The 17,533-nt window shown below is 47.9% G+C and overlaps 1 protein-coding gene across 9 annotated transcripts in view; it reads right to left on the reverse strand.

Moving 5' to 3' along the window:
* Positions 1 to 17,533, reverse strand: part of KLHL20 (kelch like family member 20) — a 1,054,184-nt gene that overhangs the window by 176,473 nt on the left and 860,178 nt on the right. For all 9 annotated transcript variants that reach the window (XM_069641184.1, XM_069641182.1, XM_069641180.1 and 6 more), the window contains one exon: positions 1,921 to 2,129. In XM_069641184.1, coding sequence (XP_069497285.1) covers positions 1,921 to 2,129 — 209 coding nt within the window. The remainder of the gene's footprint in view (positions 1 to 1,920; positions 2,130 to 17,533) is intronic.

Raw genomic sequence — 17,533 nt, forward strand, 5'->3', positions numbered from 1 at the left:
GCCGAGCTGTCAGGGTGTAAGGTATGCCAGGCATCCACCACGTTGAAGTCGGTTAAAAGAGGCTTACGAGTAGGGGATGCCAAGCCCATGATGGGATAGGAGGTCCGAACCGACCTGTCCTTGATGCATCCCACATTAGATTCAGGTCACCCAATAAAAGCACTTTGCTCTGTCCCAACTTTACTACCATCTCCAGCAGGCGAAGCTTGAAAGTCTCCTGCACCGAATTAGGGGTGTAGAAGGATACTATTGTAAGTTGCCCATCTTGAAGTTCACCCTCCACTATCACATACCTGCCCTCTGTGTCCTTACTATGTGCACAAACCCAACATCCCTATGTATCAGGAGTGAGGCCCCTGCCCTCTTACTACCTGCCAGGAGTGGAATTGGTGTTGAAAGGACCTGTGCTTGATTCGCCCCTGGTCCCTTTTTAGCAGATGGATTTCCTGGAGTGCCATTATGTGAAGCTATCGTCCCTATATTAATCACCATACTGCCCTGCTAAGCATCTCAGCACCCTCAGCCCAACCACGACCAGCACATATCCGGTCTTAATCAGCCCCCCTGTTGTCCATATGTGTGAGCTATAGCTCAGCGACGTTGCTGTTGTACCCCCATGATTGTCTTTCCCCATACCAGATGCTACCATTTACTCCCCTCAGTACACCCCAAGAAAGCCCTCAACAATCTGCCAGTCAGGGAAAGCCCGACCTGGAAGATAAACCCCTCCCTCACCCTCCCATCCGACCCGTTGCTAACCAATTTCCATTTATGGCGAAAAGTAACTATAGGATCCGGCCCACCAAACTAGTCGATCCCCAAACATGACACCAAGCTTTGCATAACTTTTGGAACTTAGACCAAGCGTTCTAGAGATTGCTAGGCTAGGTCACTGCCCTGGTGGCGATGCAGCAACTCATATTTGTAGGCATGTCTGGATTGTCAGCACCCCCGCCTCCCAGCGGGGCTGCTGACAATCAGGCAGGCCACAGTTGCTGCTCAGCCAAGAAGAACTAGTGCCGAAATTCTGCCAAATCAGCAATCCACTCTTTTCTTTTGTTTGTTCTCTGGTGGCACCACTCAGATTTGCAAAAGATGGCAGTACCCGACCCGTTGTTTTCGCATGTGTTAAAGTGAGAAAAACTGAGGTAAATTGCATTGGAATGTATTTTTTTAATACATGTGCAATCTTATTGGGCCAATAACATTTTTGACCAAACTACCCCTTTAAATGATCCTCAATAAAATAGGACATTTAAAAATGTGCTTCATCTTTTTGTAGTACTTCCTTAATGTACAAACTCCAACAATCCAAATGTACAATGGAAGCATCTATCAATCCATACCCTGAACATATTATAGACTGCTTCCCAAAATCAACATTGGGCCTTTATCCGTTTCCCACATATGTACGTGATTATTTCGCAAACAAAAATGTCAAATTCGAAAATGACGAATTCGTAATACCTGTTATGAAATAACCATGCCCATCACCCCAAGCACGCTCTCCCCCCACCATCCACACTTACCTCTGTAGTCGAATAACCCTGCAACGCAAGTTCTGCCTCCCCATTGAGAGGCACAACTTCTGCCGCAGGGTGCCTTTTTTTCTTTTTTTTTGATAATTTACATTTGTGCCCTGCATTCTGTTTTAGGGAAGCGGGGGACACCACCGAAACACCCAATTTCCATTATTCTCGAGTAAGGACAGCTGGGGACACTCAAGCTCCCCTTACTCAACATTTTGTTTTCGTTGTGCGAATACAGCATTTTTTTGCTCTGAATTTTCATTTTTCGATGGATACCACACATACTGCCTCCTTTTCTGTATCCTATATCTAAACAAACATTAAACACAATGGATCAAGAATGATTGGTGTCTCCCCTCTAGATGAAGGGGGCATAGAGCAAAGGACTTACCCCACTCCGGCGGGACGTCATGGCTACCACAGGGGACCACTGGTTGGTTCTGGGATTGTAACGCTCAGCACTGCTGAGCTCTGTGGTGTCATCCCGGCCGCCCACAGCATAGATCATGTCCTGATAAACTGCACAACCTAGGTGTTTCCTGCGAGTACCCATGGGGGCAATGGTGTGCCAGCGGTTTTCTTGGGGATTGTAGCGTTCCACTGTGGAGAAAGGAATGACACAAATAAACAAAAAAGATTCAACCTCAGCATACACACTTTTCTTCCTCTGCCCAGTAGCACCTGTCCCATAGCTCTAAATAGACTAACACCCTTTATCTTCACTACCGCATACAGAGAGACACTCCTCCCATTCCCCTGCACACCTGTAAGTAAGCACAGGCTTAGTCTCCTTGGCCACAAGAACTTGCTAATTCACTTAAAATGAATCTCAAAATGACAGTCTATCAGGGACTAGATTCCTGCCATTAATCAAACACCACAGTTACTAATTTCAGATTCGTGAACAGGTTTCTTCTCACCAATGCAAAGACATGTGTAAAACACATACCAGTGTTCCATTTGAAGATCCACCCATAGAATCATTTCTTCCCCTGTAAAACCACAGGTTACCGCCTACACAGCATGTCGCACAAACCCTTCCCTTGACCAACACAATGCCATGCAGACTCTCTTGCCTTTATCCTGCCAAGATGCACGTGCATGCCGTTAAGAATTTCTAGAATCTAGCCTGGTGATTTTAGGTGGCCACCCTAGCTATAGTGAACAGGAACTCAGAGGATAGCCAAAACACAATCAAAGTAGCAATGGAGAGCAGTCCAGGCTTATTCTCACGAGAGACTAAGTGGGGTTAGGGACCCCCCAATGAGTCCACATAGTATGGCCAACAATAACTCAATTTAAGCTGTATAAAAGTTTATTTATAGGCCTTTGCACACTCTGAAAAATGTATCCAACAGGTACTATTATCACACAATATACTATGATGCAAATATATACAATCACAGTTCAAACATGCATTAAAATAACGTATTCAGCAAAGCAGGTAATAGAAAAAAGCAATAGATGATGGAACCAGGGCACTAGTTAATTCCCTATCGTAAGCAGTCTAAATCCTAAGAATGGGGCCTTGTGCCCAAAAGTCACAGAAGCCACAATGTTCTCCACTGAAGGGAGTCTCTGCAGGTAATTTGCAATTCACTTGTGTTGGTGATAGTTCAAAAAGTTTCCTACAAAAAATTAAGTAAACGTGTTCTTATATTTCCAGTTACTCTACCCAGGTTCGAATACGAAAAGGTGACTGGAATGTAGGAAACAAAGTTACTTGTTCCCAATGTTATCCTATGGAGGACAGGTGGTGTGGGGGACAGAGCGACTGCCTTTTCTTGCCCCCCTGACTGATTTTCCCAGATGTCATTGTGGATCGTCTCAGGGTCACTAGGGGCTCGATCTTCTGCCGTTGGTTCTGGTGAGTGATGCCCAGGCATTGTGGGTTTGAGGATTTTTCCGGTCAGGTGCATCTGCAACATGCAATCTGTCGAGGAAGAAATGCAAAAAACACTGATGCAGGCCCTCCTCAGGACACTTCACAAGTTGGAGAAAGGCAAGTTCCAGCGACTGTCTCAGCACAGAGTCTTCGACAGGCGTCCTTCCAGTCACAGTGACAGAAGCTGTTCCAGAACAGGATCCCTTGATCTTGATATTGGGACATAAATACGTGGAGAAGGCGAATTGTGGCACGGCCTGGAGACCACCTAAGTGCTGGGGTTAAATGCAGAACAGCAACGTTTCCGAAGAGGCAGTCCAGAAGAGGGCTGGTCAGTCAAGGGATACTTCAGAGGTCTCTGAAGGGCAGGATCCTTGAAAAAGACATGTAGACTAGTTGGTCCTACTAGTCCAAGGGCTGAAGCACCACTCGGTCTTCGGAGATCAGGTAGTCACACAGGGCTCCACTGGGCCGCACAAAGGAAGGGATGCTGGGCCACTCCAGGAGTCGTTTTCAGATCTTCAGCAGGCTGTGCTTCTTCAAGAAATTCTTGGCTACAAGGATGATGGGAGTAACATTTCCCCCCTCTATAAAGACCCCCGATTTCCCCCAGCTTTTGATGTCACAATCACATGACTCCAGGAAATCTCACCAGAGTATGGTCCTTCTGAACTGTTACCGTTTAGAATCCAGCATTTGATCACTGTCCCTGTGCTTATTAACCCCCACAATACTTGCACATTTGTAGAAGTACCACCTCGCATCACCTCCGTCCCTCCCACTGTTCCCTCACTAGCTCTTTGACCTCCAGTTCAGGTTTCTGTTGGCATACATCTGAATTCCCCCCATTCCGTTTCAGCTCCTGCCCCCCTGCCGTGTATAGTCACCGTAATTCTCTCCATCACGTATACAATTTTCCTGACATTTACCCATTCCTTTTCCCCCCGGTAGCAGTAACCTCTTCCAGTACCTTGCCAAGCATGCCCTGCCCACTAATAGAAAGTGTGGAAGCCTTGGAAGGCCGCTATATTCCCCTTGACCGACCTCCATCCCAAATAGTACCAACAGTATCGTCTTTCTACGGGGGATTCCCTCCAGTTCCTTGATCCATCCCAGCCCCTCGTCCCAGTATATTTGAACCCTCTCACAGCCCCACCACATGTGCCAATAATCAGCCCGCTCCCCACATTCATGCCAGCAGAGAGGACTTGCCTCAGGAATAATTTTGAGAGCATCACTGGGTCATACTGCCATCTATGGAGAAGTTTGAGCACAAAGTGTATACTGGCACGCAATGGTACCCCTGTACGCTCTATGGCACATCTGGTCCCACAGATGGTCATCCAATTCCCAAATCTCCCTGCCATTTCCTATGAAGCTCGTCTGTGCTTCCCCTGCTCGCTTCCAGTAGTGTCATATATAAGAACAAAATTAAGCCTCTCATTTCCCTTTGAGCCCATGCCCCTCTGCGGGGGGGGGTGAGTTCCCTCTGTATCAGATCTTTCTAGGGCTCCGCCGTGATCTTCCCCCTTCAATTGTAGGTATGAGAACACCATGAATCTCCCAATTCCAAGAGCTTCCTCCAAGTCTACCGACAAGATAAAGCGGCCATTCCTCCACAGCTGACCAATCCTTGTTAACCCCACCTTGAACCATGTTTGGAACCTGTCCAGGTTTGGGATCAGAGCCCCTCAAGTGGCTCATCGGCGAGGGCCACGTTGTCACCCCACTTATTTCCACGCCCTTCCTCCAAATTTTCAAAAAAAACCCAGAATAGCGCCTGATCCTTCTCAGGATTCGATCTCTTGGTACCCAGATCCACTCCCCCACCATCCCCAGAACCAAGATGGAAATTGTCCAAGTCCACCCATTGGGAGTCCCGCCATTCCCTCAGATGCGGAATTAGAACCCTAAATTGCATCGCCTTGTAGTATAGGTATATGTCCGGGTAGCCCGCCCACCCCTCTGTCCTTCGGGAGTATCTATCTCATATGCCACCCTGGCTTTTTTCACCTGCCACAGGAACCGCAGGAGGTGGCACTTGACCTCATGAAAGATTGGGTCTGGGATCTGAATTGGTAGCATTTGAAATAAGTAAAGCATTCTGGGGAGGAAGTTCATCTTTACCGTGTTTAAAAGTCCCAGACATGAGATCGTCAGTTTACCCCACCTCGCCAGGTTATCAAATAGCCTTGTTAACAAGGGGGAGATGGGGGAGCTCTTATAGGTCCCCCATCCTTCTTGTGACATTTATTCCTAGGTACCGCAGTTTATCCTCAATCTTCATTCCCAGTGCGGTTAGGTCCTGCCTATTGTCTTCCCCGCTCTGGGTCCAGTGGGAAGAGGATGGATTTCCCTTTGTTGATTTTAAAGCCTGCAAAGACCCCATATTGCTCCACTATTTCCACCGCTGCTGGAACAGAGGACACTGCGTTTCTAAGATGCAACAAGATATCATCGGCATATAAACCCAGCTTATACTCCACCCCACCCAGGATAATTCCCTCCACCAAGGGGTTGTTCCCCAGCCTCTGGGCCAGGGGCTCCACCCAGCACAAAACTTTGTGAATAATTCCCATTTGCGGCCACACAGGCCATCTGTTCTGAATACAGTGCCATGGTTCCCTGCAGCAACGTTTCCCCTATTCCAAACGTGAGAAGAACCGCCCTTAGAAACCCCAGTCCATTCTGTCAAATGCTTTTTCTGCGTCAACTGATAAGAACGTGGAGTTCCCTACCATGGCTCAGGCCCCTTCGATCAGATGGAGGGTTGTACGCATCGTGTCCACTCCTTTTCGGACCCTAATGAAACCCACCTGGTCCGCATGTACCAACCTTAGCATGTAGGCGTCCAGTCTTTTGCCAGTACACGTGTGAACAATTTTACCTCCACGTTGAGGCGAGAGATCGGGCGATCCGAGCTACAGAGTCAAGGATCCCTACCCTCTGTGTATAACCGAGATGAGCGCCTGTATGAATGATCTCGGGGCCTGTCCGGTTTCCAGTATGTTATTGAACAATTTGACCAGATGTGGGACCAGGGTCCCCGCAAATGTCTTGTAAAAGCCTGCAGTATACCAGTCTTCCCCTGGTACCTTACCAAAGTGTAATTTCCATATGGCCTGCATGATTTCCTCCCCAGTGATGGGGTCGTCCATCGATCTCGCCTCTTCCTGGGTCAGTGCTGGAAGGGACACGTACCCCAAATAGGGTCCCCCGACGATTGGTCCCTCCCCTTATATAGATCCTCAAAAGTCGGTGAAATCTTCGACTATCCCCCTAGGTGATATCACTATGGTGTCCTCTGGCCACTCCAAACCCACTATCCATTTTTCCGCCCTTTGGCCTTGCAACAAAGCTGCCAGCAGCGCATGCGCCTTGTCCCCTTTTTCATAATACCTTTGTTTTAGAAACTGGAGCTTCCGGATTACCTTTCCTTCTTCAAAGAGATTGAGTTCCTCCCTCTTGGCCCCTTACTTCCACTATGCACTCCCCCACCCTTTCTTCCGTGGCTTGTATTCTTTCCTCCAAGGTAGCCATCTCTGCGCGCAGTCTATTTTCTAACAAGTTCTGCTCCCTCTTTTTACACACCACGTCCCTAATCAGGAGGCCCGTCCATTTCGCCTTACCCGCATCCCCAAACCGTACACTGATCCACCTCTCCCATATCATTCAAGAGGAAATACTCCATCGCCTCTTCAAGCTCCTCCCTAAAGACTGTGTCCTTCCACAGGGACTCATTGCATATTGATTGATTCCCCAGGGCTCAGCCCAAGTCAGGGCAAGCCCAGGGATACCATGTCGTGGTCTGACCATGTAATTTGGTGGATCTCAGAATCCGATGCTACCCCGAGAAGCTCTCTTGGCGCGCACACACAAGCCTGTAATCCATCCCATCCACTGCCCCCCCCCCCCCCCTAATGTGCGGCCCTTGCCTTTGTTCACATGGTTCTCCTATCCCACTGCACATTTGCCCACATGTTGATAATACCCCCCACCACAACCCCAGGTGTCCCGTCATCTCTTTCAGAAGTCTTGTTAGCATGATATGATAGTTTGTTTATATAGCGCCTATACACAATGTGCTTCAAAGCACTTCAAGGCAAGAGAGAAACAAGGGAAAATACAATGACATTCTTACAGGCCAACAATAAGGATGTGAAATTAACTATCGTACTCGGCCTGCCAACATTGCAGATAGTGCAAGAACTATCACATAGATAAGGAAGGGATGGGGAGAGTGGGAAGGAAATGGAAACAGGCGACTACCGTACTAGGCCTGACAACATTTCTGGTAGAGCTGGAGAAAAACAAAAAGGTGAGGACGAGGGGTGCAGAAAGGGAGGGGAGGAGCAAAAAAAACGACTATCATACTAGGCCTGACGACATTTCAGATAGTGCTGGAGGGGTGGATGGGGGACAATTAAGGGTGGGTAGGAGACAGACACGGTTGCCATCATACTAGGTCCAGGGACAATTCTGAGAGAGTCAGTGCATTGAAGAAAGTAAGGGGAGGAGATAGGAAAAGGGAGAAAGGAGGAGAGAACAGAGAGTAAGCAGTCAAAAAGAGTGGAGAAGCAAGAGGGGAGAGCGAATAAAATTGCACAAGTCAGTAGTAACACAATGTTGCAAGCCAGGATACAAGATGAAGATGGGAACAGCATGATTCAGGACCACCATGAATAAAAGATGCAAAGGAAGTCCAGTATGACAGCTGAGAAAGGGTGACGCACCGTGAATCAATTAAGTCCATAAAAGTCAAATCCAGCATTTGCCACAAGACTGTGATGGTGAAACCAGAATGTATCAGGGTAGACTCCTGCAGAAGTAGGCTGGAGGGGGAGAAGGAAGAAGAATCAAGCAAAACAGGCAACACCTGTGTGCGAGAAGGGAGGGGGGGGCACAAGGGAACAATGGCCTGGGTGCAATGGCCTGTGGGGACAGAGGGAGTAGACACAAATTGGTGAATGTTTACCTGCTGCTATCTGAGCAGGGGGTGTGGCCCTGGGTCCTCCTGGTCTGACCAGGTCGAAACAGGAACTGCCCTCTTCTTCGTCTGCCCTTCACTTCGGGTGCCCCCGGTGAGAGACACCCTTGATCTGAGAGTTAAGAGCAGGAAGGAAGAGGCAGGGCTAAGAAGGTGAGCGGGCATAAGCCAGGTGACCTAGATCCACTTGGACCTGCTCCCCATCAGCAAAGGAAGAGAGGCTGGAGGGCTCCCCAAGTAGGGAAAAGGGCGGCAACCTGGAAGGCACCAGGTGGGCGGAGCTTAGGCCAGGTGACCTACATCCACTTGCACCTGCTCCCCATCAGCCATGGGCTCGAGAAAGCGTATCAGATCACGATTAGGCACATACAGTGCCACAAATGTGAAACTCAACCCCCGTATGAGACCAGACAGTAGAACCGCCCTTCCCTCTGGGCACCTCCACAGCTTCACTACCTCCATTTTCTATCTATGTAGCAGAATACCGCGCCCCCCCCCCCTTTGAGTCCCCAGAACTCCATTGTTCCTGTCCCACCAGCCCACAGGGACGTCTCCTTTCGTCACCCTTGCAAAACCAGGTCTTTTGGAGAAAACGAACATCCATCCCAGATCTCTGAAATTCTCTGGCCACTAGGGACCTCTTGGTCTGCGAGTTAAGCCCCTTAACATTCAATGTGCAGATACCCAAACAATCATTCCCCGCCCCACTGTTTAGGTCCACCATCTCCCAACCTTCAGCACATCCCTTAGGACAGACCTCCTCAGACCCGAAGTAGTCTTAGCGTGGTTTATGACGGCGCATAATAATCTTACCACCTCTATTTCTCTCCCCCGCCTAGCAGCCCTCCCCACCCCCTGCAGCGCCCGGTTTCCGCCAGTTACCACCAATGGACGAATTCTGGACCACCAATAGGACCCAAGCATCGGGCCAGCCATGTGAACATCAGAACTGAGAGCCCACTCTCCCCCAACCCCCTCCAGCATACCTGAATTTCCTCTTCTGATAGCTTAGAGGATTATTCTTACTGAATGACAATTTTAAGAGCCAAAGTTACTGTCTCATTTTCTGAGACTTCATAAAAGGAAGGCTGCTTAAATAAGTTCACTCTTGAAATTCCTTTTTTAAACAGTTTTAAAACGGTCTTTGTTCCAAGAGAAAATTAACCTTCCTACTCTTCCATCTCATCCAGTTAAGGACTTGGAATGGATTACTGGCAATTATAGTTTGTAAATATATATATTCGTTTTTTCAAATAGAGTTATAATAAAATATTTTAAAATATTGACTCTTGTATTCTTCACTCAGTCATAACTTGTTAACTTGTCTATTTAACTTGGTTTAAATAAAATAATTGTTTACTGCAATGCACATTCACTAAAATAAACGTAGTTAAAATGCAGTGCATTCACAAAGGCAAACGTTGCAATTCCTCCTTTTTCAAGACGCACATGCGTGTATATAAAGCGTTCCCAATATGAAGCATTAACTCGGATTGAGCATGCAGACGGAAAGTGTCTTTCTCCACAAAACGACTCTTCATTCAATTATGCACATGCGTGTAAATATAGTATTTTGTTTCTTCAAAGCAGTTTCTAGATGCAACATTAAAACACGCATGCGTATGGAAGTTGTGTTCTATTACGAAGTTCACGATCGCACGCGAGGCTAGTAGGAAGAACAGCCAAAAAACGAATCAAATAAAAAGAAAGTTTTCTTTAATATTGCCTAACACGTTGTCATTTGCGCAGACAACATAAGATTCCTTCCTCCCAACGACCGACGCTACGAATGAGCTTAGATAATACTCTATGCTCAAAATAAACACGCTGAACGCGACGCATATGAGAATCCAAACAATGAAGACACAAACTGACTCGCGCTCACACGGCATGGCACGCGCAAGAAACCTTATACAGTTTATGTTGATGATGATACAGTTCAAAAATATCTTTGCAGAAAAAAACTTTAAATTAACAGGAACAAACTGAAGTATAGCTTTTAACTACTATAAAGAAAAAAGGAAACTGGGAAGGAAAATGATACCAGAGTAAACACTCCTCTAAAATCTAAATAAGATACGAGTCATTGAAAAGTCACTTAGCTTGCTTCTTTCTTTAACTGAGGATCCCTGGTGAAGATTCTCAAGTCTCCAAATGTTCTCCTGTTCCAGAAAGCTAACTCAAACATAGGGGGCCCAGCTAAAGTCTCAAGTAACCTGAACTCCAAACATAGGACCTTCCTGCTGGGCTGCTGACAATGAAAGGCAGTTTAGAATGCTCCGACAATGTTTTTCTTCTACTCCTGGCCAATCAATGAACTTGCTGGAATTCTCCATTTTGGATCGGAAGCTCTCCACACTCTGTACAAGGTTAAGGCCCAAACCAAAAGCATGAATAAACAACCAAACCTCAACACTCGCCCACAGCTCCATGACAGGGCCTCCCACAGGTCACTGATCCCGAAGTGCCCTATCAGCTCATGGGCTACAGCACAGGCCACTCCTGGGTCTGCCTCACCAGGGGACTCCATAGGCTTCCACCAGGGGTCTCCAGCACTTCACTCCTCCTGCGCCCAGACTTCCAGGCCATGCTCAACTGGAGCACCTTTGGGGCTACCAGTCACCTTACCAGGGAGTTTCCGCCTCCAACCTGTGCTCTGCCTGTGGCCCTGAAGACGTGCCTTCGAGGGAAGCTAGAGTACCAATGCTCCCTCACTGAACTTGCCACAGCCAGCTGGGCCTCTGTTTGCAGCCCTCAGATGGTCTGGCCCCCAGGACCCCTCTTCACTCTGGTCTCCGGGATGGTGGGGTGGGGTGGTGTTTTCACCGCCTCACAGCCCTTACTCTGTGCCAAGCCCGATCCTGCAGTACCACGGTGCTCAGCTCCTCTGTGCCTCCTCCTCCCTCACCTGGTGTCGGAACGGCTAACTTCACCATCCAAAGTCGGATTCTCTCCAGATTTGGAGTGGGGGTGCCCTTGGGGGGTATTCGTTGCCACCTGTGGGGGGGAAGGGGGGCTCAGTGTCCCTTTATGATCCCAGGCTCGGGAGCTGGCGCAGCTAGGTACTGCTCGCCATGCGCCCCCTGGTGGCCTCCAAAAAAAGCCCTTTTAAGAAGTGTTGCTGTAGAGAGAGGGGGAGATCTTTTCTGTTAAAGATTGCCGACAAGTGCACTTCGATGGAAGAGATTGCTAGACCTTCTGTAGCTAACTTTAGCAGATAAGGAAGGATCTGATGAGGTATTATAGCTAGCAGCTACAGGTTAGGCTGCTATGTACACCATGCACATAATGTTTTTCATTTTCAGCTATAGGAAATGTTGGTAGACAGAGCTCTAGCTGCTGCTAGAATGCGCTGACAGTCTTGAGGGATATTCAAATGACAGAATTCGGAGTGGTCAGGAGCCACGCTCTTAATGAGAGAGTCTGGGTCGTGATGAAAGATCATCCTGTTGTTCTGGGATAGAAGATTGGCATGAGATATTAGATTGATTGGATCATCCGCTGACAGTTGCAGGAGGTTCGAGACCAGGCCTGTCTGGGCCAGTATGGAGCTACCAAGATTATTCTGCAACAACCTTTGCGTATCATCTGTATTGTTTTCCTGATGAGAGGAAACGGAGAGAACGCGTAAGCAAACATGCCGTTCCAAGGGAACGAAAATGCATCCCCGAGCGTAGGGATACGGAATCCTGCTGGCAAATTTCTGGCACTGCTTGTTGTCTGGACTTGCGAATAGGTCTAGAGGGGGATGACCCCCACCTTGAGAAAATCTTAGCTACCTGGATGCTGTGCACTTGACACTCGTGTGTCTGCGAGGAATCCCTGCTAAGGGTGTCTGCTTGCTTGTTCTGCATCCCCGGGAAGTGGAAGATCTTAAGTAGGATGTTGTGCCAAATGGCCCGATGCCAGATGGTCTGTGCTTCCTGGGACAAGGTGTTTGATTGCGTTATGCCTTGCTTCCGTAGATAAAACATTGTGGTTGTGCCGTTGGTGAGGACGCAAACCGCTGAATTCTCGATTAGAGGAAGTAAGGATTTTAGAGCCCAGTACACTGCCTATAATTCCAGCACATCAATGTGGAGGACGGCTTCATCTGGAATCCAGAGGCCTTTGACTTGGTGCTTGTCCAAATGAGCGCCCCATCCCGCCTGGGAGACATCCGTCACAATGATTAGATTGTAATTTTGCTCCATCAGGGGCATTCCTTTCGCAATGTTGCAGGGATATGTCAACCATTTCAGTGTTTTTGACAGAGCCTGAGAGATGATTACTTTGTCTGAACAGGAACCCTGGGTTTGGGACCATGAGGTAGCCAGAAACGTTTGCACTGGCCGCATGTGCAGCCGGCAGTGGGGAATAAACAGAATGCAAGAAGACATGGTCCCCAGTAGAGCCATGTATGCACGGACCGTGACTAGCTTGTTTGTGGTGAATGAGTTTGCTAATGTTATCAATTTTCTGATTCTTTCTGAAGAGGGTCTGACCAGAATATGGCCTGAAAGGAATTGAGCGCCTTTCCGCCGACAACTGGCTTAGTTTTAGCTGCTCCGCGGAGCCCCATGCCACTGCTAGGAAGGTTTTCTCCTGTTTGTTGAAGTCGGTGCCCTCCCATATTCCAGCAGTGCCATTTTCGGCTCCAGGTGGACAGGGTCTCCCATTACATTAGACATTTTTGTCACGCATTTGGTCCAGAAGATTCTGACTTGTGTGCATTCCCAGAGTGTGTGATAGAACGTACCTCCTTCCCTACTGCACCTGAGGCAAGCGTCGCCGTCTATCCTGCCTCATCTTGTGAGAAGCATGCGGGAGTAGTATACCCTATGGATAATCTTGAACTGAATCAGCCACAGCCTTGCACCTATTACCATCTCCCTTGGGAACATTGACATATCTTGTGCTGTAAAACCTGATGGTGCGGGTGAGATACCTTTATGGGAGGTATTGGGATTTGTGCGTACTTTAACTACAATAAGTGGCCATACTGGATTGCATCTAGCACCCACCCGTCTTTCGTTATTGTTTGGCACTCGTTGAGGTAGAAGGCCACATTTCCCCCCACCTGTCTGCCACCGCGGCAGTGATTGCGCCTTATTTTGCCTACCTCTCTGGGAGGTGGCATATCCCCGCTTTAGTTGCCCTTGATGATATTCTCTGTTGCGCCCGGAGGATTAGTAATTCTGCTTGTAGCCCTGAGAATAATATTCAAGTCTATCATAGTCTTGTTGTCCCTAGAGGCTGAGAATCTTGCATTACCTGAAGCTCATCAAAAGGAGCAAAAGGAACGCCTGCCATGAAGTGCTGTAAAGATACCTAGCCGTGTCCGAGTCAGCCCTCATGGCTTTAAAGGCCTCATCAATTTTGTCCCCCAAACAGATTTTCCCCTTCACATGGCATATCGATGACGGTGTACTTCTTGACGGAAAATCGGTGCAACGTAGCCACGCTTGGCGTCTAAGGACTACCCCATTGCCAATCTGCTTAAACCCTGTTTCAGCAAGGTCTCCAGCAATATTTATGCTGCGATTTAAGGCTTCCTTGCCTTTGCGCACCAGCACCATGGCCTCTTTTCTCTGCTGTTCTGGCAAGTGTTCCAATAAAGGAGCCAGACAATGCCACATCTCGATCATATCGAGCAACTATTGCCAAGGCAATCACTGCTTTTACTGTTGTTGCCCCAAAACAACTGACTCCTGAGCAGGGTAGGAGGTGAGGCATTTCGGTGTTGTGTCTGCAGCCTTAAACAACTTCTCCAGCCTCCATTTAACTGCCCACTCTGTAAAAGGATGCTTCAGAGTACGGAGGCCCACCTGCCAAACGTGATCCAGAATGGGTGTGGAAAAGACTGCCTTCCTGCATTTACCCATGTAGTCTAAGAGGAAACAATCTTTCTTTTCCTCATCTGGAATCGGACCAAACTCTTGGCATGCCTTAGACAGAGTGAAACGCCCCAATGTCATCTGGAGGCGAATGTTGAGCGGGGCTACCCAGTGCATCTTTGTCAGGATGTGTCCACGTGTCGGCTCTCCGTGGAGACAAAGAGGCAGTGGAACTTGTATCCCTCAGATCAATGTCCTATCCGTGTCAATCAATTACCCAACTTCATGCTCTCTCCTACGTGGACTGAGTGGAGGTGGAGATCTAGGAGGTGTTTGAATCTTAGGGAGTATGCCCTGGTCCCTTTGATGTTGAGGGGTAATTTGATGTTGTCCGTAAGGCTGAATTGTATGAGCTTGAGGGAGCGGAAGCCTGGCATCAAGCGGTTCCAAGAGACTGCAGTGTTGTAAGGCCCTGCAGGTAAAGCAGGGATTGTGGGTTTATAAGGGGTTATTGTGTTTGCATACCGCCTATTACAGCAGGTGTTGATGGCAGAGGTGCCTGAAACCTTAAAGGTGCGTCTTCATCTCTAGATGGTCTGTGGATAGGAGGATCGGACGTTCCTTCTTCAGAATCGGATTCAAAGACACCAGGACAATCCTATGGTGGAGGTTCAAAATCTGATATAATCTCATGCGGCAAAATGTCTTCTGGCATGATATCTGGGTACCGTATGGGAGCCTTTCCCAGGGGAGACTAGTCTTGCTGCATCGTGACCCGAGTTGGGGTTTTCAAAATACCCTTAGGGGACAATATACTGCCTTCTGGTCGGTAATTCCGAAATCTCTGTAGTGGGGGTCGACTGGCGGGTAGGCTTTTCTGAAGACTATTTCTTTTTGGTCATCGACTAGAGATAAGCCATAGGCCCAGACGAAGATGCCGTCATAGTCGATGCCGCCGTCGTGTAGCCGTCTTGGCTCTGTGCTTGTCCATCGATGGAGATCTCCTGGACAGGTCTGCGGATTTTGACTATGGGTGTGAGACTTTCTCCTTCGGTTTGTCAAACGGTGCTTTCGTCAACGGGCCCTTGGAAGAGTGTTTGGACCCTTCACCACTAGCTGGTGGTTTCTTTACAGGGAAAGTGTTTGGCTTTATTGTGCCCAGAGGACGATTTTGCCTCACCTGTCTTGTTTCTTTGCCACCGGCTCCTGAGATCTGGATCTCCGTCTTGACAGTGAAATCTTGGCAGAGGAGTAGTTGCTCTCCCACTCCGTGACGAGCCAACCTCAGACGACGGATAGGCTCCTTCATTGAGCCAGCAGATTAGGCGTCGGTTCCTGGCCTTAGGGTTTTTTTGCAAGAAATCCTGGCATATGTCACAGCTGTCAGCGGAGTGGTACGGGTAGAGATAGTGGAGACATTCTGTGTGCCTGTCCCACTCATTTTCTTTTTTAAACTTTTGTTTATTGGCAGAAAGTTAGGACAGGTACAGCACATTTTACACAGAGATAAACAAGAATCACAATATTGCATTTAGGCATTACATCATGACCTATTTCAAGCAGCTCAGATTAGGGGAGGGGGAAGCATGGTAGCACGGGGGAATCGTGAAGTGCTCAGTACTTATGATGAGTCGGGCAGCCCCGGCAGGGGGGGTGGAACTCCATTCAACCTCATCTCTGCTATTTAGATAACTGCAGAATTCAGTCCACACATTTTTGGGGCGAGATGGCATGGGTAGTGATCCAATATATTCTTCTTCACACATTTGTACCCAAGTAAGGGCTTTCAGCCACATCTCCAGGGTGGGGGGGGGGCGGCACTTCCAGCATTGTAATATACATCTTTTAGCAACACTAGTACTTACATTTAAGAATCTTGACTTTTTTTGCACTTTCTCCAGCCCAAATTCTGAACAACAAGGCCAATGGGTCAAGGTCCACCGGGGACCCAACTATCTCCAAGAGGGCTTTCGTCACTTTCATCCAAAACGCACTCAGCGCAGCACAGGACCAAAACATATGTATATGATCTGGCTCTTCAGATTTACATTTCGGGCATGTGTGAGTCGGGGTGCAAGTAAATTTCGCAACTGAGTGGTGTATAATAAAGTCTGTTAAGGAGTTTATATTGTATGCAGCGGAATCTAGCGCTAAGGGAGACTTTGCGTGTGTGCGCACACATTTTGCTCCACCTCCCTTCAGTGATTTCCATTTATAGCTCCCTGGCCCAAGCTTCCTGTGGTTTGGGGGATGCATCCTCTAGTTTTCCCAGCTGCATTTTGTACAGAGGATATTATGCCCCTGCCTCCTGCGGAATTTGATATGTATTGGAGTTCTGGTGAGTCTGGGGGCTGGTCTCGGTAGGAGGGCCACATTTCACAGACCGCCGCTCTTAGCCTGAAGTATTGTAGTAGCTCCAGCAGTGAGTTGGAGTGTTCGGGCCGCCATGTTTGAGGTGTAATACATTTAAAGTCGGGGTATAGATTAGTTAGTGCTTGATAGCCCAGGTTTCCCCAGTGCCGCAGGAAATGCTGGTCGGGCGTGGAGGAGAGACCAGGGAATTGCCATATGGGAAGCCATTTGTAGCATGGGCGATGCTCTTGTGAATCCAGCATGCAATTTTTTTTTTTTTAATCAAAAAGAGATTTTTACAATATTGTAGTCTATTCACATGATTGATCAATAAGCTTGAGTTTCTCAACACGGCTACATATCGGGTAGATTGGCAGTGATGTATTCCAGATTTTTTTTGCCGTTGCTATTTGCCGGTTTGCTCTGTAGCCTCTGATGAGCCTGCACCACCAGGTTTCTTCTTCTTGTAATATGTCTGTTCCCGCAAGGTCCACAAGATATCGATGTTTTATTGTGCGAGTTGCAGGACATATCAGTAGGTGCTGTATGGTCTCTTGTGCAGGCGGCACTATATCATGGCAAAAATCCACATTTGTTGGTTTGCGCAGTCCCTCTGATGTGTAGAATTTCGTTTATTTTGACTAGATTGAGGCGCGCTCGCAGTATTAGGTTGCGAGCCTGTCCATTCGGAAATTTCTTTAATAGATGTTGCAGTTCATGTTGTTTCGTTTTCCCGTGTTGGGTGGGAGATGTGAAGTCAGATGTAGTTTTGCCGCCGTGTCCAGGGTCTTTATCCAATCTGCATCCTTTAGTTTGTTCAGAACTTTACACGGGTTGTGTATTAGTTCTTCCTCGTCTGCTGCAATTAGGTGAAGCAGGTCTTTGTTGTCTCTTTGCCAATTTGTTAGCATGACGGATTTGCCTACGTCCATTTCACATTTGATCTTAAAGATTTCGTTGGTGC

Source organism: Ambystoma mexicanum, chromosome 1q (genome assembly GCF_040938575.1).
Source record: "Ambystoma mexicanum isolate Mex_15411 chromosome 1q, UKY_AmexF1_1, whole genome shotgun sequence".
NCBI classification, from domain to species: domain Eukaryota; kingdom Metazoa; phylum Chordata; class Amphibia; order Caudata; family Ambystomatidae; genus Ambystoma; species Ambystoma mexicanum.